A 27,486-nucleotide genomic window follows, 5' to 3' on the forward strand; every position below is an offset into this window, starting at 1 on the left:
GCGGACAAGGAAAGGACATGTTCTAGTTTTTTGCGGAAACGGAAGCACAGATGCAGAAGTGCGGATGCGGACAGCACATTCCGGCCCCATTGAAAATGAATGGGTCTGCACCCGTTCCGCAAAATTGCGCAACGGATGTGGACCCATTTTGCGGACGTGTGAATGGAAAAGATATCCCTCAAAATAAAAATAAATGAAATTATTAAAGTTAACCAAAAAGCATAGATGTGGTTGGCAATAACAAGTGCTCGGCGGCACTAAATCAGGTGTTCGGCGGCACCAAATCAGAAACCATATGTCCTACCACAATCCGGGGGGTTCCAGTGCACATCGATGAATCCAGGAGGGAAAGCAAAAAACCATCCATCCCTGGGCTAGATGATGATGTGGTATTAAAGGACAGGGTGGGGAAAGAACTGTCCCTTATATTGCCCTACAGGGGGGTGCTATTCTGGCCCTGATAGCCTAACCACAGACCACCCGCCCTGATAAGAGCGACCCCGTCCGGAACCTTACCCTATATAAAAATGGCCCTAGTAAGCCCCTAGCCCCTAGACTTCCAGGTGATCACTATATAGATCTATGTGTTTTTCACTCATTATAAAAGTATATTATAAGTATATCGCACCCCTCAGTGTATCACACCTATCGATAGCACACCTATACTAGTGCTTAAAAGGACTTTTGTGGCCCTATTAGCTAGCGTTTGGTGTCCCTAACAGCCTGTCCCTGCTCCACACCAACCTCTCCCTACACTGGCAAAACACTGAATGTAAAATGGCGGCCAGATCAGGTTTATTGATAAGGTAGGGGGGGGTGTCCATGGGCTGAAATGTCTCAATTGGCTGTCCTGTACCACCTGATGGATGTGTCATGGGTCAAGGTTCTTCACAATGTAAAAGAATATGGCGGGCGCGAATTTCTCCATATGTTCACATGTTCGGCAAATCGCGAACACGCAAAGTTCGCCGCGAAACGACCGCCGGGCGAACCGCAAGGCCATCTCTAGTTTAAAACACTAATGCTTCTGTCAGCTGAGAGCGTGGATAAGGGGTATTCCTATCTTATATATGCCATCACTTTACGATCAGAGGGTCCGACATCTGAGACCCTCACTAATGTGGAGAATGCATGGGACGCAGCTCTAGGGTTTTCTCCTACACCGCAGCGCCCCAGCCACCTACCGTCCATGTTCGGTAGGGTTTCGGACCCCCACCAGTCATGCAGTGATGACATAGCCTAACAATATGCCATTACTTTACAAACTGGGACTAATCTCTGTCCTGTGCTGATGGTTTGTTACAATGTATCTATTCAGGTAAATGTAGCAGAAATCTTTCCTGACAGAAGATTGTGTAGACTGGATACTTTTGTATCCGTTTCTTAGGATAAGGTCTGTACGGGGTTTCAGCCTCTGGATGGCAATAAAAATAATTCTATTGACTGACAGCAAGCAGAGAACTTGAACATGGTAAGGAATGAATGCTCAAAGTATAATAGAAAGATGCAGGACTTATGTTTGTTTAGTACTTAAAGGGGCCCTAAGCCTTTGGGGACCTCTGTTTGTGCAGCAGCTCTGCATTGTCGGGTTACGTCTGCTCTGCTTCTCCAGCGCGCGGAGTACGGATCCGTATACTTTCTGTGGATCTGCACTCCGCATGATCGAAACCCGGCAGTGAAGAGCTGCTGCACGATCGTGGCTTCACCAGAGGTTCTGCCAGCGTATTATGTGCCAATGTTTAAGGGCGGCATAATGCGGAGAAGCTGCCGCCATACTGTGCTGCCCTTACAGAGGAAAACCCGTCAAGTGTGTGTTCCGCTGTACAGAGCCGCTGTGTATTTCTCTGACAGTACCAACTGGTCGCTGATCTGTTCCAAGACGACAAGAATCCCAGCGCCCCAATCTCCAGCGGAAAATCCAAAATTAATGTCCGACCGGCCAAACCAGCCATTAAAAGTGCCAATAAGGAACATAAGAAGACGGTGGGACATCAGGTAAGTACCGCAGTGTGTGCGCTAAACCGTCACTGCATTGTGGCCGATGTGGACGTTAAATTTTTCCTCTCTCTGTCTCTCTCTATTCCTCTCTAACTCTCCTCTCTCCTTTCTTCACCCTTCCTGTCTCCCTCTCTCCCCCTCCTCCTCTCTCTTTCTCCCACTCCCCCTCTATCTCCCTCTTCCACTGTCTCTTGCTTTCTCCAACTCCACTCTCTCTCTCCCTTTCTCCCTCTCCTCTCTCCCTCTCTCTCTCTCTCTCTCTCTAAAACTCTCCCTCCTCTCTCTCTCTCTCTCTTCGTCTCTCTCTCTCCCACTACCCCCTCTTTCTTCCACTCTTTTTCTCTCTCTCCTCTTTTTCTTCCACTAACCCCTCTCTCTTTCCCTCTCTCCCCCTCTCTTTCCCTCTCTCCCCCTCTCTTTCCCTCTCTCCCCCTCTCTCTTCCACTCTTTCTCCCACTACCCCCCCTCTCTCTCTTCCACTAACCCCTCCCTCTCTTTCCCTCTCTCCCCCTCTCCTCTCTCCTCTCTCTTTCACTCTTTCTCCCTCTCTCTCTTTCCCACTACCCCCTCTCTTCTCTCTCTCTCTCTCTCTCTCTCTCTTCTTTTCCCTTCTCCCTCCCTTTTTCTCCTCCTCTCTCTCTTTTGATTCGTGGTCAGTGGATCCAGTAGATTGCAGTAGGATCCACTGATGATATAATGTATGAAGTCAGGCAGACGGTCATCTGACCACTCACATTAGATTAATATCAGGGGGCACCAACTGAATTTAGCAGGACCAACCCTATAATGTTTATCGGGGCCTCCTGGTTTTCCTGATGTTGAGGAAGTCAAGGATCAGCCAGTTAAATTTCAACATGCCCAATCCTTTTGCTGTTGATGAGCTCGGTTGCCCCCGAGGTATCCTCAGCGGCTTACTCCCCTCTCCCCTTTCAGCCAAGCCCAGCATGCAGCAGAGAAAGCGGTCGGCCGGCATACGCAGTGTAATGCCAGCTTTAGGGTCTGTCCACATGTTCAGCACATACACCAAACCTGTCCTTGGAGCCAATAGATATGGTCTGTGGCTGGTATATGTCAGTATAACTTTTGGGTGTTGTATAGGAAAGCACAGCAGGTATATATAATATAGCATGTGATGTAAGTTTTTCGGGTTTCTTTTTTTACCATGGAAGTCTATAGGTGATTTATACAACTTTATGGCGGTATATCGGTAGTATACGTCTGCAGTATTCCCCGACGTATATGAATACCTTAATCACAATGTGAGCAGAGACTTGGATCCAGAGGTTGAATTTTATCTGTCTGATCCTTTGCTTCTTCCAAGTGATAAGCGTCGCAGGAATCAAATGGCTTTTCAGCAGGAAATCCACAGAGATTGTGCTAATGCCGAGCGACCTCCAGGGCCGATGGCTGCCATTAGTGGTTGTCACCCAGCATTTGAAGAAAGCTGGATTTGCCTGCACAGACCTGTGGTCGCTATGGTTACAGACTACAAACAAACCCTGTGTAGTCGGATCCAGCAGTCGCGCATTAATGACAACCTACAGACAGTAAGAGGGGGCAGCTGAAAGGAACACGTGAGTGCAGAGTAGACCGCGCTCCCCGCAGGAGACGGGACGACGTATAAATGAGGGGGGAATTAACTAGAATTTCTTCTTTTTTCAGTTTCGTAACTCTCTCCAGTTGTTAATGGAGACTTTAAACGCAACTACTCCTCACTACGTGCGCTGCATTAAACCCAACGACGAGAAGATGGCGTTCAGGTAAGACGGGGGTGTATCTATTTCATGTAGACTGTACCCATACTGCCGAGAACAGGATCATGAAACCATCCCGTGCTTAAAGGGTTATCCAACAGGAATTCACAGGAAAGGTGATCAGTATTGAATTGCTGGGGATCCGACCACTGGGACCCCTGCGACCCCAAGAATTAGGGTTCCCGAGTCCCCTCTCTGAATGAAGTGGTAGAGCACATGTTGGTGCACCGCTCCATTCATTTCTAGGAGTGCAGCTCTGGAGTATAATACAGGATGTAACTCGGGATCAGTACAGGATAAGTAATGTAATGTATGTACACAGTGACTGCACCAGCAGAATAGTGAGTGCAGCTCTGGAGTATAATACAGGATGTAACTCAGGATCAGTACAGGATAAGTAATGTAATGTATGTACACAGTGACTCCACCAGCAGAATAGTGAGTGCAGCTCTGGAGTATAATACAGGATGTAACTCGGGATCAGTACAGGATAAGTAATGTAATGTATGTACACAGTGACTCCACCAGCAGAATAGTGAGTGCAGCTCTGGAGTATAGTACAGGATGCAACTCAGGATCAGTACAGGATAAGTAATGTATGTACATAGTGACTCCACCAGCAGAATAGTGAGTGCAGCTCTGGAGTTTAATACAGGATGTAACTCAGGATCAGTACAGGATAAGTAATGTAATGTACACAGTGACCCCACCAGCAGAATAGTGAGTGCAGCTCTGGAGTATAATACAGGATGTAACTCGGGATCAGTACAGGATAAGTAATGTAATGTATGTACACAGTGACTCCACCAGCAGAATAGTGAGTGCAGCTCTGGAGTATAGTACAGGATGCAACTCAGGATCAGTACAGGATAAGTAATGTATGTACACAGTGACTCCACCAGCAGAATAGTGAGTGCCGCTCTGGAGTTTAATACAGGATGTAACTCAGGATAAGTATTGTAATGTATGTATAGTTACATAGTTAGTATGGTTAAAAAAAGACACACGTCCATATAGTTTAATCAAGGGGTGGGTGAGGGTGTGAAGTTTAGGAAAGGGGAGTGAGACCCAGACTTCTACACAAAGCCACATGTTACAGATTTTGGCTGTGTTGTTGTGACCCGATAACTATATCATTCAGCTCTGCTGCCTACTTAGCTGTATTCCTGCATTGACCACATCATGTTGTGACTCTGATACACAGGTCGTGTCTCTTTGTGTGTTTTTGGAGGAGACAGGTTTGTACCCGCTCGTGCCGCACAGCCCTGAATCATTCTGATGGCTAAAGATTTCATTAGAAGTCTCTATAGGAACTATAACCCCCAGCAGATATCAGTCAGTCTGTGCGGGAACATATAGGACTTGACATGATAGGAGTTCTTCTAGAGTGGCTGGAATGTGATAAATCTTATAGGATCTAGAGAGTCTGGTACAGCTGTGCTGAACGTGCGCATCACCCGAAGCCCTGTCCATCCGTCACTGCTTCCGTTAAAAAATGTAGAGGAGAATGCACAGCCTGTCATCTCAGGTTCTGGATTAGTGCAAATATAGAAAAATATTCTAACATTTTTTTTTTGTATAATTTGTCTTTTTATTGAAGATAAAAGTACAATAATAAAAGTGCATTTTTACAAATTTTTTCATGTAAACAATTAACTATCAGGCATTTTAGACGGATAAAACAGCAGAGTTATCAATATAGTTATAGCTTCATAATGCTATTCCTAGCAAGCCATAATAGGACCCGGAAACCGGGTAGATGAATCTCACTTTCTAAAATGATGATATATACTTACAAAAATAAAAAAGGGGAGACAAGACAAGACACAAAAGGGCAAGCATACAAAAAGGAGAAAAGAGTATTAGTCGCTCTTATCAAAGAAAGTATCCCAAGGTTGCCAAACCTTATTAAACTTATCTACCGTGTTGTTAATAACTGCTGTCAAATACTCCATTCTTCTCATTTCTGTAATACTAGTAAACAAATCTAGTTTAGTAGGTATGTCCCGTCTCTTCCAAAACTGGGCAATGAGGCGTTTTGTCGCTGACAGGACATGAAGTACTAAGCAAAGCATCGGTTTCTTTAGCACCATTGGAGGCATGTTCAGCAGGAACATATAAGGGTCCAATGAAAACTTGATATTAAGAAGCTGCAATAAAAGGCACTGAACTTCCCTCCACAAAGGGAAGATGATTGAACAATCCCAAAAAATGTGGAATAAAGATCCATGACCTGAATCACACCTCCAACAAGTACCCGAAACCGTAGGGTTTAAATGCCTAAGCATCTGGGGAGTAGGATACCAAAACATTAATATCTTGTAAGAATTCTCTCTGAAGGACACACAAGTGGATGACATTGCAGCCCTACGCCAAATAAGCTGCCACTCACTTGGCAAGATGTCTCGCTCAAGGTATCTCTCCCATTTAGACATATACGCATGTCGCAGGACCTGAGGTGGCTCCGGGGATGAGAGGAGGACATAAATATCTGAAATAAGACCCCTAGTAGAGGTCGAAAGTTTGCATAGTTTTTCAAACTGTGTCGGAATGGACACTTTCGTATCTCGAAACTGAGAGCTAAGGAAATGTTTTATTTGTAAATGCTGCCATCTAGAGGACTCCGGAAGATTATATTTCTCCTTGAGCAGATCAAAAGATATAATCTCCAAAGTTCTATAGTCCACTATATCAGCAAATCTAAATAGCTTATTAGAGAACCATGGTTTAAAGAGCATGCCCTGCATTCCTATCCTGAACACAGGGTTGAAAAGGAATGAGGTCAGAGAGGGTCTATCAGAAACCAATGGAAATTAACTTTTACAGCATTTCCAAATGGAGTATGTGTGTGACATCGGACCTAGTAACTGGACAGAGCAATCATTTGGTAGAGGGGACCACAGGAGAGCATTGGGATGAATGGGGGCTAGCCAAAGCTTTTCAATCTCCATCCATCTAGAAAATGCCTGAAGAGAGGACCACGCTGGGATCCGACGTAAATGTGTCGCCCAATAATATTTCACTATGTCAGGAAGCCCCAATCCCCCCTGCGTTTTAAGAGCAGTTAGGGTGCTGCATGCAATTCTATGTCTCTTCCCATGCCAGACAAATCGGAGGATAGAAGATTGTAATGCTCTTAGCTCTTTTTTAGGTATCAGGACTGGGATAGTCTCCATCGCATATAGTAGCTTAGGTAATATAGTCATTTTGACCGCAGCGATACGCCCCAACAAAGAAATAGGCAAGGACATCCACTTAGTCATAAGTGTATTAAGTTCCTGAAAAAGTGGGACAAAATTATGGGTATACAGGGTACCATATGTTTTTGTAAGTTTCACTCCTAAATAGTTAAGGGCGATTTCATTCCATTTAAAATGATAATTGTTTTGTAAATTGCTCAAAACATCTGGAGGGAGATTAATAGGCAATGCTTCTGTTTTTGTCCTATTTATCTTATATCCAGACAACCTCCCATATTCCTCTATAACCTGAAATAAATTTGGTAGTGAGATATGCAAATTTGTTAGCGTTAGAAGAATGTCATCTGCAAAGAGTGACAACTTAAAGTCTACTCTATTCACTTCAACCCCTTGGATGTCAGGATGGGCTCTTATTAGCGCTGCCAGCGGCTCTATGCATAATACAAAGAGTAATGGCGATAACGGGCAGCCCTGCCTCGTGCCATTGTGGATAAGAATCCTCCTTGATTGAGCATGTGTCATTTTTACATAAGCCGAAGGACAGGTATAGAGGGCTCGTATAACGTTCCAGTGTTGTCAAAGTGTGTCTCCTGGAGGAAGACTATATCCGCTCTCTGAGCACGACATTCCGCTAAGGCCAGTCTCCGTTTTACATTGGAGTTCAGGCCTTTAACGTTTAAGGACATACACTTGACCATAGCGGAAATATTGGCTGCGCCATATACTTGCTATTTAGGCAGAAGGTGTCATTCCCCCAGGAGACCACATCCCGATCATTCCAAGTGAGAATCTGGAATAAATAATCAGCAGTAACATTACAGGGAGTGCAGAATTATTAGGCAAGTTGTATTTTTGAGGATTAATTTTATTATTGAACAACAACCATGTTCTCAATGAACCCAAAAAACTCATTAATATCAAAGCTGAATATTTTTGGAAGTAGTTTTTAGTTTGTTTTTAGTTTTAGCTATTTTAGGGGAATATCTGTGTGTGCAGGTGACTATTACTGTGCATAATTATTAGGCAACTTAACAAAAAACAAATATATACCCATTTCAATTATTTATTTTTACCAGTGAAACCAATATAACATCTCAACATTCACAAATATACATTTCTGACATTCAAAAACAAAACAAAAACAAATCAGTGACCAATATAGCCACCTTTCTTTGCAAGGACACTCAAAAGCCTGCCATCCATGGATTCTGTCAGTGTTTTGATCTGTTCACCATCAACATTGCGTGCAGCAGCAACCACAGCCTCCCAGACACTGTTCAGAGAGGTGTACTGTTTTCCCTCCTTGTAAATCTCACATTTGATGATGGACCACAGGTTCTCAATGGGGTTCAGATCAGGTGAACAAGGAGGCCATGTCATTAGATTTTCTTCTTTTATACCCTTTCTTGCCAGCCACGCTGTGGAGTACTTGGACGCGTGTGATGGAGCATTGTCCTGCATGAAAATCATGTTTTTCTTGAAGGATGCAGACTTCTTCCTGTACCACTGCTTGAAGAAGGTGTCTTCCAGAAACTGGCAGTAGGACTGGGAGTTGAGCTTGACTCCATCCTCAACCCGAAAAGGCCCCACAAGCTCATCTTTGATGATACCAGCCCAAACCAGTACTCCACCTCCACCTTGCTGGCGTCTGAGTCGGACTGGAGCTCTCTGCCCTTTACCAATCCAGCCACGGGCCCATCCATCTGGCCCATCAAGACTCACTCTCATTTCATCAGTCCATAAAACCTTAGAAAAATCAGTCTTGAGATATTTCTTGGCCCAGTCTTGACGTTTCAGCTTGTGTGTCTTGTTCAGTGGTGGTCGTCTTTCAGCCTTTCTTACCTTGGCCATGTCTCTCAGTATTGCACACCTTGTGCTTTTGGGCACTCCAGTGATGTTGCAGCTCTGAAATATGGCCAAACTGGTGGCAAGTGGCATCTTGGCAGCTGCACGCTTGACTTTTCTCAGTTCATGGGCAGTTATTTTGCGCCTTGGTTTTTCAACACGCTTCTTGCGACCCTGTTGACTATTATGAATGAAACGCTTGATTGTTCGATGATCACGCTTCATAAGCTTTGCAATTTTAAGAGTGCTGCATCCCTCTGCAAGATATCTCACTATTTTTGACTTTTCTGAGCCTGTCAAGTCCTTCTTTTGACCCATTTTGCCAAAGGAAAGGAAGTTGCCTAATAATTATGCACACCTAATATAGGGTGTTGATGTCATTAGACCACACCCCTTCTCATTACAGAGATGCACATCACCTAATATGCTTAATTGGTAGTAGGCTTTCGAGCCTATACAGCTTGGAGTAAGACAACATGCATAAAGAGGATGATGTGGTCAAAATACTCATTTGGCTAATAATTCTGCACGCAGTGTAGATACATTAAACAGATAGTATGACACATGAAACATGAGGATATAAGGGAACATACAAGACACATACATGTACAAAATAAAAACAGGAATTATCCAAACATTGGACTTTGAAGTCCAGATGAGGGTAATCAAAAAAGGCATAAAACACATATTATAGCCCATTCTCTTCTCCCCCACTCTATAGAGAGCTGAGAAAAGGAAAAGAGCCAACAACAACATTCCCCCCTGCGGTGACATGGTTGAACACATCCGACATGGGTGCCCATACATTCTTTAAACAATACTTGGAACTACTGAACTCCTCTAAAGCTCAAGAATACAAGTTTCCTGAACAATTACAAATATATGAGGAACAACAGCCGCCTAATATAGCGACGTAAACTGTAAGAAGCGAGCGTCATTTTATGACTCAGGACACATCTAGTCAGGTCAGTTCATCTCTCGCATTCAATCCCCTGGATTCTTCTCTCGGCGGGGACCTGCGGTTCTTGCTTCTCACTTGGCTCCAAATTGGAAGGGGTGCCATCTGTGGGTCTGGGATCTCCCAGTCATCTATAGGAGGCTCCGAGAGTCCCAAGGTAGCACAAAAAGCAGGCAAATCTGCGTGAGCCCGCATTGGTACAGCTTTCCCATTTTTGTTAGCAATAAGTGCAAACGGATAGCCCCAGCGGTATGGAATTTTCTTCTGCCTCATGGACTGTAACAGGGGCTGAAGATGGCGACTTTTTTGCAGGGTGAGCCACGATAAATCTTGATATAGTTGCACTTGCGCCCCTTGAAAATCAATAGCCCTCAGAGCACGGGCTTTAGCCATTATAGCCTCTTTCACCTGGTAGTCCGTGACTCGGCAAATAACATCCCGAGGCTGTGCTGACATATTTTTGGGTCGCAATGCCCTGTGAGCGCGGTCCATTTTGATAATATGAGTCGCCGGAGCCTCCAAGATGGAATTAATTAATCCATTCAGGACCTCATGCAGATTTTCCTCTGATTCTGGCTCGGGCAGGCCCCTCACTCTAATATTATGTCTGCGACCCCTGTTGTCCAGGTCCTCTAAGTGCTTTGTGTTTTCTCGGACCACCATGGTACATTTCTCTACAGTAGATTGGAGATGAGCAATGTATTTGCGTGTAGTATCGTGCTCAATTTCTAGGGAGTCTACCCTGGCTGTAACTTGTTGAAAGTCCTGATGTAGGGATGAAATTTCAGCTTTAAATGCATCCCTAACTTCAGCTATTAGGTTTTTAAAGTCCTCTTTAGTAGGGAGGTGTTGCAGCGACTGTCTCAAGGAAGCTGAGGCCTGCGACAGTTGCGGGGCGCTATCCTCAAGATCTTCATTTATATCTGACTGTGAGTCCCAGGGTACATCTTCCCCCATACCTTTCTCCTTGCTGATGTGACCATGGTCTTCTGAGGCTTCTGCCCAATCTCTTCTGCGCTGCGTTGGGGTAGCAGGGGGGTTATTGCGCTTCGGCGCCATTTTGGGCGGCATGTTTGCTAGGAGATTCACCCCTGTGCTTTCTAACTGCCTCTGCCCCCTCGGCTTATAGGCAAACTCCTCCGCTAGTGGAGACAGAGGAGATGGACTCACTGTGAGAGGGTCGCTTCGTGCAGCGCGCTGTGTCAGGAGCGCTTTACTGCTTTCTCCTCCAGCGATGTTTCCCGCCGCAGGTTCGCGCCACAGACCTCCTGATGCAGACGGAGCGGCAGCGCGGCGATCCAGGAAGACGGTAATGTCCTGGAACTTCAAAAGGGGTGCCGGGTTTCCTCTCGCTCTTTTGGAGGTTAGCGATTTCCCCATGGGACCCGGACACCGTGCTTGTGAGGCTTCTATGTGGTGGCTGGGCAGCGGAGCTCCTCACTCACACATCCATCTTGCCGGACGGTCAAGCCACATTTTAATAGTTCAAAACAGTATTGTTCCCCTGTCTCTGATACAACCTTTTAGATCATTTTTGAATAGGCCTAGCAGAGTGGAGTTTGTCAGTGGGTGAAAGTGCAGAGCACAGGGAAGTTCACTGTATATATCACCTTGTGGTGCAAAACACAGCCTGCTATCACCGTGCACATATTGAGCATGACAAATTCAGCTCTGCCATGTCAGTTCTGTTACAAACCAGACCTAGGACAAGTAATGAGATGCAGGACGGGACAGTCAGCTCATTGTCGAGGTGTAAATATATCTGGGCAGAGCTGGATATCTGGGTTATGTAGCCTGGGAGCCTGTTGTCACCTGCTTCACACGGCCTGCCCTCAGCCCAGCAGACATGAAGGTAAGCCCCCGCTTGTCAGAAAAGCTAGCAATCATTTTTTACGCTCTTTACTGATGAGTAAGGGTCTGACCGCTGGTCATGATCCCTATGGCTTTTCATGAAACAGCGCCACTCTTGACCAGGTGGTGTATCTGGTATTGCGGCAGCGCCTTATTAAAGTGAATGGGGCTGTATTGCAATGCAAGCACAAGTGTATCTACACTGACTGGTAATACAGATATAGCAGAGCTGAATTTATCATTGAAAAGTCTCGCACGACAAGCACCACATTTAGCAGACTGACAAAGTGAACAATGTAAATGTGACAAACTGGGCTCTGCTGCATCTGCACACAAGTTTAATATATGCAGCTTCTGTGGTAAAGCCGATCCGGCTGGTACAGAGCATTAACAGCGCTGGCATCATCTGAGCGCGGGATAAACATTTCTCAACACAGATGGGTCAATTGGATTCTGTCTCATTGTTTGTAACGCTCCATAAGGAAGGAAATAAACAGGAAAGAAGCAGATGTGTTATCTCACTGTGTGCATTCTGCCATGGAGGGGGGGGGGGGGAATGCAAAGAAAATGGAAATAAACCCTCTAACATTTCTGCAGGTAGTGAAGCATTGTGGGGTCTGTATATTCTATCATCACAAATGCAGTATTATACCAGTTGTACATATGGGGCAGTATTATACCAGTTGTACATAGGAGCAGTATTATAGTAGTTATATTCTTATACATAGGAGGCAGTATTATAGTAGTTATATTCTTGTACATAGGAGCAGTATTATAGTAGTTATATTCTTGTACATAGGAGCAGTAATATAATAGTTATATTCTTGTACATAGGTGGCAGTATTATAGTAGTTATATTCTTGTACATAGGAGCAGTATTATAGTAGTTATATTCTTGTACATAGGAGCAGTATTATAGTAGTTATATTCTTGTACATAGGAGCAGTATTATAGTAGTTATATTCTTGTACACAGGAGCAATATTATAGTAGTTATATTCTTATACATAGGAGGCAGTATTATAGTAGTTATATTCTTGTACATAGGAGCAGTATTATAGTAGTTATATTCTTGTACATAGAAGGCAGTATTATAGTAGTAATATTCTTGTACATAGGAGGCAGTATTATAGTAGTTATATTCTTGTACATAGGAGCAGTATTATAGTAGTTATATTCTTGTACATAGGAGCAGTATTATAGTAGTTATATTCCTCTACATAGGAGCAGTATTATAGTAGTTATATTCTTGTATATATGAGACAGTATTATAGTAGTTATATTCTTGTACATAGAAGGCGGTATTATAGTAGTTATATTCTTGTACATAGGATGCAGTATTATAGTAGTTATATTCTTGTACATATGGGGCAGTATTATAGTAGTTATATTCCTGTACATAGGGGCAGTATTATAGTAGTTATATTCTTGTACATAGGAGCAGTATTATAGTAGTTATATTCTTGTACATAGGAGCAGTATTATAGTAGTTATATTCTTATACATAGGAGGCAGTATTATTGTAGTTATATTCTTATACATAGAAGCAGTATTATAGTAGTTATATTCTTGTACATAGGAGGCAGTATTATAGTAGTTATATTCTTGTACATAGGAGGCAGTATTATAGTAGTTATATTCTTGTACATAGGAGCAGTATTATAGTAGTTATATTCTTGTACATAGGAGCAGTGTTATAGTAGTTATATTCTTGTACATTGGAGCATTATTATAGTAGTTATATTCTTGTACATAGGAGCAGTATTATAGTAGTTATATTCTTGTACATAGGAGCAGTAATATAATAGTTATATTCTTATACATAGGAGGCAGTATTATTGTAGTTATATTCTTATACATAGGAGCAGTATTATAGTAGTTATATTCTTATACATAGGAGCAGTATTATAGTAGTTATATTCTTATACATAGGAGGCAGTATTATAGTAGTTATATTCTTATACATAGGAGCAGTATTATAGTAGACATATTCTTGTACATAGAAGCGGTATTATAGTAGTTATATTCTTGTACATAGGAGTAGTATTATAGTAGTTATATTCTTGTACATAGGAGGCAGTATTATAGTAGTTATATTCTTGTACATAGGAGCAGTATTATAGTAGTTATATTCTTGTACATAGGAGCAGTATTATAGTAGTTATATTCTTATACATAGAAGCAGTATTATAGTAGTTATATTCTTGTACATAGGAGGCAGTATTATAGTAGTTATATTCTTGTACATAGGAGGCAGTATTATAGTAGTTATATTCTTGTACATAGGAGCAGTATTATAGTAGTTATATTCTTGTACATAGGAGCAGTGTTATAGTAGTTATATTCTTGTACATTGGAGCATTATTATAGTAGTTATATTCTTGTACATAGGAGCAGTATTATAGTAGTTATATTCTTGTACATAGGAGCAGTAATATAATAGTTATATTCTTATACATAGGAGGCAGTATTATTGTAGTTATATTCTTATACATAGGAGCAGTATTATAGTAGTTATATTCTTATACATAGGAGCAGTATTATAGTAGTTATATTCTTATACATAGGAGGCAGTATTATAGTAGTTATATTCTTATACATAGGAGCAGTATTATAGTAGACATATTCTTGTACATAGAAGCGGTATTATAGTAGTTATATTCTTGTACATAGGAGTAGTATTATAGTAGTTATATTCTTGTACATAGGAGGCAGTATTATAGTAGTTATATTCTTGTACATAGGAGCAGTATTATAGTAGTTATATTCTTGTACATATGAGTAGTATTATAGTAGTTATATTCTTGTACATAGGAGCAGTATTATAGTAGTTATATTCTTGTACATAGGAGGCAGTATTATAGTAGTTATATTCTTGTACATAGGAGGCAGTATTATAGTAGTTATATTCTTGTACATAGGAGGCAGTATTATAGTAGTTATACTCTTGTACATACGGGGTAGTATTATAGTAGTTATATTCTTGTACATAGGAGGCAGTATTATAGTAATTATATTCTTGTACATTGGAGCAGTATTATAGTAGTTATACTCTTGTACATAGGAAGCAGTATTATAGTAATTATATTCTTGTACATTGGAGCAGTATTATAGTAGTTATATTCTTGTACATAGGAGCAGTATTATAGTAGTTATATTCTTGTACATAGGAGCAGTAATATAATAGTTATATTCTTATACATAGGAGGCAGTATTATTGTAGTTATATTCTTATACATAGGAGCAGTATTATAGTAGTTATATTCTTATACATAGGAGCAGTATTATAGTAGTTATATTCTTATACATAGGAGGCAGTATTATAGTAGTTATATTCTTATACATAGGAGCAGTATTATAGTAGACATATTCTTGTACATAGAAGCGGTATTATAGTAGTTATATTCTTGTACATAGGAGCGGTATTATAGTAGTTATATTCTTGTACATAGGAGGCAGTATTATAGTAGTTATATTCTTGTACATAGGAGCAGTATTATAGTAGTTATATTCTTGTACATAGGAGGCAGTATTATAGTAGTTATATTCTTGTACATAGGAGGCAGTATTATAGTAGTTATATTCTTGTACATAGGAGGCAGTATTATAGTAGTTATACTCTTGTACATACGGGGTAGTATTATAGTAGTTATATTCTTGTACATAGGAGGCAGTATTATAGTAATTATATTCTTGTACATTGGAGCAGTATTATAGTAGTTATACTCTTGTACATAGGAAGCAGTATTATAGTAATTATATTCTTGTACATTGGAGCAGTATTATAGTAGTTATATTCTTGTACATAGGAGGTAGTATTATAGTAGTTATATTCTTGTACATAGGAGACAGTATTATAGTAGTTATATTCTTGTACATAGGAGCAGTTTTATAGTAGTTATATTCTTGTACATAGGAGCAGTATTTTAGTAGTTATATTCTTGTACATATGAGCAGTATTATAGTAGTTATGTTTTTGTACATAGGAGGCAGTATTATAGTAGTTATATTCTTGTACACAGGAGCAGTATTATAGTAGTTATATTCTTGTACATAGGAGGCAGTATTATAGTAGTTATTTTCTTGTACATAGGAGCAGTATTATAGTAGTTATATTCTTGTACATAGGAGACAGTATTATAGTAGTTATATTCTTGTACATAGGAGGCAGTATTATAGTAGTTATATTCTTGTACATAGGAGCAGTATTATAGTAGTTATATTCTTGTACATAGGAGACAGTATTATAGTAGTTATATTCTTGTACATAGGAGGCAGTATTATAGTAGCTATATTCTTGTACATAGGAGCAGTATTATAGTAGTTATATTCTTGTACATAGTAGGCAGTATTATAGTAGTTATATTCTTGTACAGAGGCGCAGTATTATAGTAGTTATATACTTGTACATAGGAACAGTATTATAGTAGTTATATTCTTGTACATAGGAGGCAGTATTATAGTAGTTATATTCTTGTACATAGGAGGCAGTATTATAGTAATTATATTCTTGTACATTGGAGCAGTATTATAGTAGTTATATTCTTGTACATAGTAGGCAGTATTATAGTAGTTATATTCTTGTACAGAGGCGCAGTATTATAGTAGTTATATACTTGTACATAGGAGCAGTATTATAGTAGTTATATTCTTGTACATAGGAGACAGTATTATAGTAGTTATATTCTTGTACATAGGAGGCAGTATTATAGTAGCTATATTCTTGTACATAGGAGCAGTATTATAGTAGTTATATTCTTGTACATAGTAGGCAGTATTATAGTAGTTATATTCTTGTACAGAGGCGCAGTATTATAGTAGTTATATACTTGTACATAGGAACAGTATTATAGTAGTTATATTCTTGTACATAGGAGGCAGTATTATAGTAGTTATATTCTTGTACATAGGAGGCAGTATTATAGTAATTATATTCTTGTACATTGGAGCAGTATTATAGTAGTTATATTCTTGTACATAGTAGGCAGTATTATAGTAGTTATATTCTTGTACAGAGGCGCAGTATTATAGTAGTTATATACTTGTACATAGGAACAGTATTATAGTAGTTATATTCTTGTACATAGGAGGCAGTATTATAGTAGTTATATTCTTGTACATAGGAGCAGTATTATAGTAGTTATATTCTTGTACATAGGAGCAGTATTATAGTAGTTATATTCCTGATCGGTGGGGTCCCGGTTGTCGGTCCCCTGTAGATCAGATGGTGATGATCTATCCAAAGGATAGATCATCAGTAATAAAAAGCTACAGAACCCCTTTAAATTCTGGTATTCCAAAGATATCCTACTTACTTACTATACACAGCATATTTGCCATAATATTTCCAAAAACTGGATCTTTTTATCGGATTGCCTTATTAAATAAAAATAACATTTGGGTCTTGGTCTCCTCCATACTTTTCTGCCAATTATTTCCAATTAAAATGTGGCTTTTAGCGCATATGTCGGCAGATGATTGACAGCAGGCGCTGAGGCATTGTTCTAATACACAAACTATATAAAACAATAATTAATGTGCTACATGGAAAATCAATGTTTCCCTCTCTTGCCAGGCCTGACGATGATTTAGTTTTTGTAATAACCCTCACGGCTGCATGCAGAACGTGACTGGCAGATATCTGTTTTTGGCACAACATGCGGATTTCTTTGCAGGCGTTATATTAAATACAGTATTTATTGTTTTTTAGCTTCGATCCAAAGAGAGCCGTGCAGCAACTGAGAGCTTGCGGCGTTCTGGAGACGATCAGAATCAGCGCCGCAGGCTACCCATCCAGGTATGTGGCCCATAAAATTGTCTCCTCTCTTGGGAGCCAATTATTTTTCTATGTTTCTGTATTAATGCTTAATAACCTTAGAAATATCTCTACTATGTGTGCTAATTGCGGTTTTCCATAATTTTGTCCATAGGGGGCAGTATAATACTAATAGTAGTTAATTTCTCAGGCCAAACTATTGAATGGGCCTGAGGTGACAACCTCTTTTCTGAGCCAGAAATGTACTCAGAACAGTTGTCACTTTATTACCCCTATGCCTGATGGCTGCTGATATATTCAGCGGGGGGCGACAATTAGCAAGGAGAAAGCTCATCTTGAGAATAATTTAAAAAATACAGGCATAATGGGGGGGTGAAATACCTTCGGGGGCATTTTTTATGATTGCAGTTCATTCGTTTTGGGCTAAAAATTATTTTTTCATTTGGTCTTTATTAAAAATGTTCACGTTCAACGTTTCTGAGAATCGGGGGTTAAAAATTAGTCTGTTTGCAAGCTGTTACTTTCCGTTTTCTTTCACTCATCATCTGACGGCTCATGTGTAGCTCATATACCTGCGCTCATAAACACTTATTTAAGCCATATTTTTATCAGTTTGAGATTGTGAGCACTATTATGGACAGCTTTATGGTAATGTCTGTAAAGCACTGCGGTATATACTAGTGCTATATAAGTGCATAAAATATATTTTTTTTTTTAAAGTGAGCCCCAACGAGTGTTTCAGAGATAACAGCTATACATGAGCCATCCGATGACGGGATTCAAAGAAAACAGAAATTAACAGCTTGCAAACTGATTGATTTTTTAACCCCTGTATCTCAGAATCAGCTGCATTTTTTTATAAAGACCAAATGAAAAAAATATTTTTAGCCCAAAATGAGTGAAATGCAATCATAAAAAAAAAATACACAGCCTTTAATTTGACCCCCATGATGCCTGTATATTTTTTATTATTCTCAAGATGAGCTTTCTCCTTACTCATGGTCGCCCCCCGCTGAATATATGAGTAGCCGACAGTCATAGGGGTAATAAAGTGACAACTGAGAACATTTCTGGCTTGAAATTTTTTATTTATTTTTTAGCCCAAAATGCAATAGTATAAATATTGCTCCAAAGGTGTCCATAGCCTTTAAAGGGGTTATAAACTTTTAGAATGTGGTGTATGGACTCAGAGGGAGTCCTCCATTTTGTAGGAGCAGCGGCTTGCCCCCTCCATGCCTAACATGCGCTGTCATTGATTTCATGCAAATTTTTCGGTTTGAATTCTCCTTTCATTTTTTCTGTCTTGTTACGATGCATTTACTGTCCTTGCCTCTTTCTTTCTTCCCATATAATGTATGGCCATTTTGCAGCTCAGCTTCATTATTTTAGCAGATCGACGGTCGGTGGGAATCACTTTTATTCACTTATATAAATATCCCTGACATTTCCTAACCTTCTCAAACACTGCAGCGGGGTGTCAGGGGGACCGATGGTTTATCTATCCTGGGGCCGACTTGAAATTTTTCCAGGCAGAGAAATATCATAATTGGGAACGCGGTTCCAGATTTTGCAGCAGTTCCTAATGTTCTGCTCAGCCAAATCAGCTGCGACTACGGTTCTATTGCTGAGCTTTATTGTCCCTTTCATTTCATACAGTAACACTTTAATTCAGAGGTCACATAGTACACCTAGAGCATATTAAAAATAACAGTATAACTTCAGAATGTAAAAATTCAGGTCGGCACCCCCTTCCTCAAATATCATAGACACCAGGAGGCTTGTGGAGCTGTGTTATCGGGTCCTCACTGAAACGCTGTTGCAGCCCCTGTCACAAGGGTAAGAGTACAAGGTGGCCATCGATGATATTCTTTCTTTCTGGTTAAAGGGGTTATCCCATGATGTAAAAAAAAATTATCATCAGACATAATATAGTACATGACGAAGCTAGAACCAGCCCTGTACCTCACATGGATCCAGAGATCTCCCCATTCATTGCTCCAGTAGTTCTACTAGATTTATTTCAAGCTGGCAGCTGAGGGGGCGTGTCTTTTCTGCCGCAGCTGGTGGCTGTTGACGGATGGAACTGAGCATGTGCGTCCACCTCGCAAGGTGGACAGAGAATTTAGAAAATCAGCAAACCGCAGGTGGCGCTATACAGATACTTTTTGTAGAATAACTCAGGGTCCATACTAAATTTTAAATTACATGCAATTACAAAAGTATTCAGGTGCTGGTTTGAAAACTGTAGAATATTTTTTTCTGGGAGGACCCCTTTAATAATCAGACTCTGCAGAGTCTCTTTTTTGACTCCTAGATTCTGTTATTTTTTGGTCAAGGAAAGAAAATCACCAGTGACCACAAGGTTTCCTTCATGTCACAGCCCATGGACATCTAAATCAGCAAACAGCTCCTCATGTCTCAGCTTCCTGGGCTCCAGCGACATTGGAGGGCAGTGGCTGCTGCACACACACTGTGGCTCCCTCGATCCTCACTATGGGGAGCCGGTGCATGGCCAGAAGCGTGCGCTCCCAGTTTTTAACCTCCCAGATGTCATGGTCACATTTGACCATGGCATCTGAGGAGTTAAATATACGCGATCGACGTTGGCATCGATTGTATGCATTAGTCCCGGGTTCCTGCTGTTTAACAGCAGACACCCCACTGCTATGTTGCCCGCCGCACCGACGTACATTGCAGTCACCCCGTATTTTCTATATTTTCTGTGAAGTTGGATTTTAAAGTGATACTCTACGTGAATGAGCCGCTGGTTCATACGGTCGTTTTTGCATTTATCTACTCCTTACACAAGCAGCTATTCTCGTGCTATCTTGTAGAATGGCGCTTTTTTCATGGGCAAATATTGCTTGTGTAGAAGGACACAAAAGATACCCATATAAGCCAGTTTAATGCCATTTGAACCCACCAATATTGATGCAACTGGCCGATCATCTAAGGTGTATAGGGGTGTCCTGACGGATGTCATGAAACTCGTGGTAGGGTTTGTAGAATGAGAATTGTATGTAAAATGAGGTTGCGCTAGACTTTAAGGATGTGCTTGTATTAAGGGTGTGTTATGCCCTCTAGGTGGACCTACCACGACTTCTTCATTAGATACCGTGTATTGATGACGAAGAAGGAACTTTCCCAACCCGACAAGAAAATCATCTGCAAAAACCTGCTGGAGCATCTTATAAAGGTGATAGACTTGAAGATAATTAGCAGGCGATATTACAGTCACTCGATCCTTATCTTCTTATAATCACCTGTCCCCATGATGCACCACACTCGTTCAGTGACTACTACCACCATCAGAAAACCAGTTTAGCCCCATTAAATGGTTATTCCCATCCTATAAATTGATGGCATATCGACGGGGGTCTGAACACTGGGACTCTTACCGATTCCAAGAATGAAGGGTCCCAGCACTGTGGCTCATTCGTTGTCAGGTTTTGTGGGGGTCCCAGAGGTTTGACCCTCACCAATCATAAAGCAACATGCTATCACCTTACAAGATGGGAATGCCCCTTTAATTACTAAGCATTGCTAGTGCCATTTGACTTACATTGTAAAAAATAAAACCATGTGGTATAGTTATTTTTTTTGGCATGGTGCCCAATGGTCCTGGTGCATATGCTGAATGTGTTCACAATACAAGACGTGTTCAGAGTCTTACACGTGCAATGTCTGAGGTGGGCTACCTGTTTGAAGCTACGGTATATGCATAGAAGGGCACATCCCGTTCTGCACAGCCCCAGGGTAAAATTGAAGGTCTCCTTCCCTGTGGTTGATGATTGATGGTTCTGAACCATATATTGTGGTTTTATCAGGATACGGACAAATTCCAGTTTGGACGCACCAAGATCTTTTTCCGTGCTGGGCAAGTGGCTTATCTGGAGAAACTGCGTGCCGATAAATTCCGCGCCGCCACCATTATGATTCAGAAGACAGTACGGGGCTGGTTACAGAGACTGAAATATAGGAGGATGAAAGCCGCTGCCATTACCATCCAGAGATACACACGGGGATATCTGGCTCGCAGGTATGATAACATTCACTTAAGCTTTTCTGGAGGTGATGTGTTATACCGATAAAGATGTACAGGTTATATGGGTTCTACATATATAATTATATACAGAAGATACCCAGGTTATACCAGCATGGTCCATATCACTATATACAAGAAGAATTATAACCTATACCAGCTGTACATATATAATTATGTACAGGAGATACCCAGGTTATACCAGCATGCTATATACAAGAAGATGTATAACTTATACCAGCTGTATGTATATAATTATATACAGGAGATGCCCAGGTTATACCAGCATGCTCCATATCACTATATACAAGAAGAATTATAACCTATACCAGCTGTACATATATAATTATGTACAGGAGATACCCAGGTTATACCAGCATGCTATATACAAGAAGATGTATAACTTATACCAGCTGTACATATATAAATATATACAGGAGATACCCAGGTTATACCAGCATGCTATATACAAGAAGATGTATACCTTATACCAGCTGTACATATATAATAATATACAGGAGATACCCAGGTTATACCAGCATGCTCCATATCACCATATACAAGAAGATGTATAACTTATACCAGCTGTACATATATAATTATATACAGGAGATACCCAGGTTATACCAGCATGCTATATACAAGAAGATGTATAACTTATACCAGCTGTACATATATAATTATATACAGTAAATACCCAGGTTATACCAGCATGCTCCATATCACTATATACAAGAAGATGCATAACTTATACCAGCTGTACATATATAATTATATACCGGAGATGCCCAGGTTATACCAGCATGGTCCATATCACTATATACAAGAAGATGTATAACTTATACCAGCTGTACATATATAATTATATACCGGAGATACCCAGGTTATACCAGCATGCTCCATATCACTATATACAAGAAGATGTATGACTTATACCAGCTGTACATATATAATTATATACAGGAGATGCCCAGGTTATATCAGCATGCTCCATAACACTATATACAAGAAGATGTATAACTTATACCAGCTGTACATATATAATTATATACAGGAGATGCCCAGGTTATACCAGCATGCTCCATATCACCATATACAAGAAGATGTATGACTTATACCAGCTGTACATATATAAATATATACCGGAGATGCCCAGGTTATACCAGCATGGTCCATAACACTATATACACGAAGATGTAAAACTTTTACCCTCAGTACATTTACAATTCTATGCAGATGATGCCCAGGTTAAACCAGCTGTCCTCATGACATTTTCATCTAGTAACTACTGGCCCTTTTTTTTTTTTTCAGATTGGCCGACCATTTCCGCAAAACGAAGGCAGCCATCTGCTTCCAGAAACAGTACCGGATGATCCGCATTTATCGGGTCTACCAGATGATCCGGAGAGCGGCTATCACCATCCAGTCCTACGCACGGGGCATGTTTGACAGAAGAGTTTATCGGGAGGTATGGCAAACATTTAGTCATTCTCCCAGGCGACTTATCTACTTCATGGGTTCCTTATTTTAGGCAGCCGTCCTTCTTTGGTTGCCTCCAACGGAAGTCAACGAATGATATAATTTAGATCCAGCTCCTATCACATTGCAGTTATCTGCAACCTGGGTATAATGCTAAGAGTGGGACATCCTAATTAACAGGTCTATGTGGTCAGGTCTGTGTTTTATGTCAAACCTGGCAGGCTGCCTCCACCCTTGTAGAAAATAGTTTGCCTGATTAGATCTTTGCACTACATAGAAGTCTTTATTTGTGGCCTCTATTAATCTAGACATCTTGCAAGGTCACAGTGGATTAAGTCAAGGCTTTCTCTACCTTAGTTGCAGACATTGTACAGTGTTGCCCGCGTCCTCCACCATCTTGTGCTGGTCATTGTTTCTCATGATGGTGCAACAACACCATATCTTCAGCAGTATCTAATCAGGTCTTATAAGATTCAGTGGTTTGGTAAAACAAGCTGATAGTCTTAGGGGAGCTGTAATGGTGTCCATACTGGTCGTCACCAAAGTTTCCAGAAACTAAAAACGCTGCATAGAATTGTTATCGACTTGACAAAAGAGGACGACACAAGGATAGAATTTGTTTCATTTTGGAGGAATGTTTGCCTTTAGAATTATGGAACAATATTATGATGGGATGCCTACCAGCTACCAAAAATTCTAACATTTAAAGTGATCTTCTGATATAGATATTGGTCAGGAAAGGTCAACAGTATCAGATCAGTTGGGGTTCAACTGTCACATGCTTACCTGTCCACAATCCGGCAGTGTCTGTGATCTTGCTACTCCAATTCGTGCGGTGGTGTTGGTAGAGATCAGGAGCAGTGCATATGCCAGTCGCCCTGCCTGGTTGGCCTGTCAAAGAGATGGGACACTGAGTCAATCAGGCTCGGCATCCAATCAGGGGGCTATCCAGAGGATTAAAATAAGGCACTGAAATTTGGTCAGTGCCTGTGATTTTGTATGTGCTCTGGCTCCTTTTTCTTCTACAGTGCTAGGTGCTCACCCCCTATTCTTAATTAAATATCTTTCATGTACCGACTTTGGCTTGGCTCCTGATTAATCCCTTATCTGCTGATTTGGCTTCTACTGACTCTCCTGGCTAGCTGACTATTCTGATTTGCTTTTGGTCATCTAATAAGGTCTGATACCTGTGAGCTTGCAACCATTTTCTGTCGCCTTAGTCCATGGACTTAACCTAGGTCCCCAGAAGCCAAGTCTGGTCTTATGATGGCCTCTAGTGAACACCTAGGGGTAACCTTAGATTCTACTAACCCGAGTGGTGTAGGACGATTGGTAGCAGTTTTGAGTTTGCTGGCTGAGGTTCCAGGTCGGTGACCTTCATAGTTTATCTTAGACCAATATCCTGCACCCCCCTTCCTCCAAAGAGGATAGGGGATAACTATTAGATCGGTGGGGGTCCTACTGCTGGGACCACCACCAATCACAAGAGCGAGGGCCCCATGCCCCCTGCAGCCCCCCTGAAATGAACGGAGAGGCTGGTTACACATGCGTGCAGCTGCTCCATTTATTTCTAAGGGGGTTTTGGAGATAGGGGAGTACAGCGCAGTAGAACTCCCATAGAAAGGAATGGGGCGCAACACGCATGGCCGACAGGCCACCCTGTTTATTTCAGGGGGGCTGTGGGTAGGGGATAACTTCAACCAACCAAAATACCTCTTTACTATCATGGGAAAGTCGTATCTTTCCATCAGCCTGTAGTCCATCTTTTACTGCCTGCAGGCTTTTGTTATATGTTCTATACCTCCAATAATTTCTCAATACTTATGGACAGCGAGAGGGGGGATGCAGCTGCAGTCGCCCTCGCTGTGTCTCTGCGACTGCATGCTGTGAGAGGGAAGAGGGAGCAGTACTGAACATCACTCAGCAGGTGAAAGAAAATGTACATTTTCAAAAGGTGTAGAGATGGAAAAAGTCCCAAAAAACACACTTTAGACCAGGAATGCACAACCTGCGGCCCTCCAGCTGTTGCAAAACTACAACTCCCAGCATGCCCTAATAGCTGTACACTGTCCAGTCATGCTGAGAGTACTAGTTTTGCAACAGCTGGAGGGCCGCAGGTTGGGCATCCCTGCTTTAGACTCTTATCTAAGGCACCTGGACAGCTGAGGATGGAAAGAGAGTGTGAACACTTTGAGTCCTATGCCATAAGGCGTCCTCATATCAGATATTTGCCTTGGTCTAGTATTTTCAGTATTATATCCACCCTACGTACTTCACATGAAGCTTTGGACATGTCATGGCTACAGTCATCCCTTCTTTGATTTTGCAGCTCCTGCTTCAGCACAAAGCTAAAATCATCCAGAAGCACCTGAAAGGATGGATGGCCCGCAAGCAGTTTATCAAGTTCCGCAGCGCGGCCATTGTTATCCAGTGCTATTTCCGCAGGATGATGGCCCGACGGGAGCTCAAACATCTGAAGATTGAGGCCCGGACGGCAGAGCACTTTAAGAACCTGAGCGTGGGCATGGAGAACAAAGTGGTGCAGCTGCAGAGGAAGATTGACGAACAGGTAAGTGATGCGACCGGTAAAGCCTCATTCACGCGTCAGTGTTCCACGTACGTGTTCTCCACGGACCGCACACGTCCCTATTCATTCAACCATGTTGTAGCACGGTTTGTGCTACAGGGGTCATTTATTTAGACCGACGTTTTAGATGCTGGTCTTAATAAGCCCCTGCGCTGGCAGTGGATCCGCTGCATGTATGAGGAGGTGCCGGCGTCTACATAACTTCGCCGCATCCAGCGCCAGTCTAAATGTAAGACAGCTTCCTTGCTGTCTTACATTTAGACCATTTTCCATGCCTAAAACAGGTGTAGAAAATGATGAATTTTTCCGTCCCGTCCTCTTTCCCGCCCACTCCATGCCCACTTTTTTAGACCTGGCGTGAGCGGGGGAAGTCGCAGATTGCGGCGCAATCTGCACCAGAAATACTCCTAATATAGGCTTTTTTCTACATGTTAGGTATTAGCTGTATTCTGACCTGCACAATACAGCTATGATGTCACTTATACCCCATGTGAAGACCACAAAAACATAAACCCAAAAAAATAATGGCGAATTTGCTGTGATATTTTTATGCATATTTAATCCATTTCATTACATCAGATGTGCCCCCAAAATGGTGCCATTAATACTCATCCCACAAAAAAATATAAAGTTATGGATTTTGAAATGCGGAGATTTAAAATAAAAAAAATAAAAAACATAATCTCTTTGTCCTGAAGTCCAAAATAGGCCACCTCCTTAAGGGTTAATGATGCGTTCAGTAAAGTCTGAATACTTGTCGGCATATTACGAAGCTTTTTGTACCAGTAAGATCACCTAAAGATCCCGCCATTTCTTTATTCCGACTTTAGGATTATTTGTCATTTGGAGGAGAATGAAACGCGTTGGTTTACAACTTACAATAGCAGCTGCCCTGCTCTTTGTCACATTGTGACGTACACTCTCTTATCGGTTATAGGGGACATGTGGCAATTTATAGTCCTCGTTCTCACAGCAGAATCGGCTTCACCAGATTACTCGCCCGGATTTGGCGTTTCATATTATTTTCTATTGTTACCTGCCTCTTTTCTCGTTTGCTGTGCGCAGGATACGCTGAGCTCTCAGCTTTATACAGAAATAAGCTTCTTTTTCTTGACAATTTACCCCAGAAAGCAAAATCAGTGTGTTGTTTTTTTTTTAACTTCGCCCTTTACTTGCTGATATCGTGTCCAAAATGCTGTCACAAAAGGGTTTCAAACCGTGCATGTAATGTGTATGGGGGACAACTCTTAGCCACATGCAGCAAAATGGTCTTTTTAGTTTACTGGCATTTTCATAATTCATTGTAATAGCCAAGTCAGATTGTGAATGAAGCAGTTGTGTCTGCCTCTAGCACAGCAAGAAGTTCCAGCACAATCTGAAGCACCAACCAGAGTAAAGTAGCTCCAGTTGGCAAACCTGCGTGATTATCCCATGGCTGGGTTTTCATCTACTGATGGCAAAAAGAAATGTAGAGCTTGATGATAAAATTGTGCACGGAATATATTAGAAAGTTGCAGAAGTTTTCATTATGCAGTGCTCAAAGCGTACCACTAATTATAAAGGAACAGTGCAGTTGAATATAAGAAACTTTGCAATATATCTTATCATAAACAAAAAGGCTTCTATCTGCTTTTATCAGCCTTTTCCCTGCTTTTGACCATGACGTCTATGGAGGGGGGAGGAGGAGGCTGGATGAGAGGCACACAAACTGCAGTTTTTTAGCTCTGCTATACTTAGCACTTTTAACTCTACTTTATCTAGTAGGATAAGGCTAAAAAACTACTCAGAGTGAGGTAATAAATCACTTAGTAGCTGGTAACAGCCTCCTCATCCCTACCCCTCTCTCCATAGACTTTTGTGTGGAGAATGGAGAAGGGTGCTTTTAGGGATAAGAGACTGTTTGAAGGGAAGAAGGAAGTAAACAGCCTGAGAAACCCACAAGGAAGTATAATCCTTTAATAAGGTATATTACAAAGTTTCTAATATTCACCTGGACT

General features: G+C 41.3%; 1 protein-coding gene across 1 annotated transcript in view; it reads left to right on the forward strand.

Moving 5' to 3' along the window:
* Positions 1-27,486, forward strand: part of MYO5B (myosin VB) — a 207,303-nt gene that overhangs the window by 152,592 nt on the left and 27,225 nt on the right. Inside the window, exons 15-21 of the mRNA XM_040421102.1 lie at positions 1,852-1,995; positions 3,661-3,758; positions 17,316-17,402; positions 20,466-20,577; positions 21,209-21,420; positions 22,735-22,891; positions 25,232-25,471. Of these exons, the coding sequence (XP_040277036.1) occupies positions 1,852-1,995; positions 3,661-3,758; positions 17,316-17,402; positions 20,466-20,577; positions 21,209-21,420; positions 22,735-22,891; positions 25,232-25,471 (1,050 nt within the window). The remainder of the gene's footprint in view (positions 1-1,851; positions 1,996-3,660; positions 3,759-17,315; positions 17,403-20,465; positions 20,578-21,208; positions 21,421-22,734; positions 22,892-25,231; positions 25,472-27,486) is intronic.

Source organism: Bufo bufo, chromosome 2 (genome assembly GCF_905171765.1).
Source record: "Bufo bufo chromosome 2, aBufBuf1.1, whole genome shotgun sequence".
Classification (NCBI taxonomy): domain Eukaryota; kingdom Metazoa; phylum Chordata; class Amphibia; order Anura; family Bufonidae; genus Bufo; species Bufo bufo.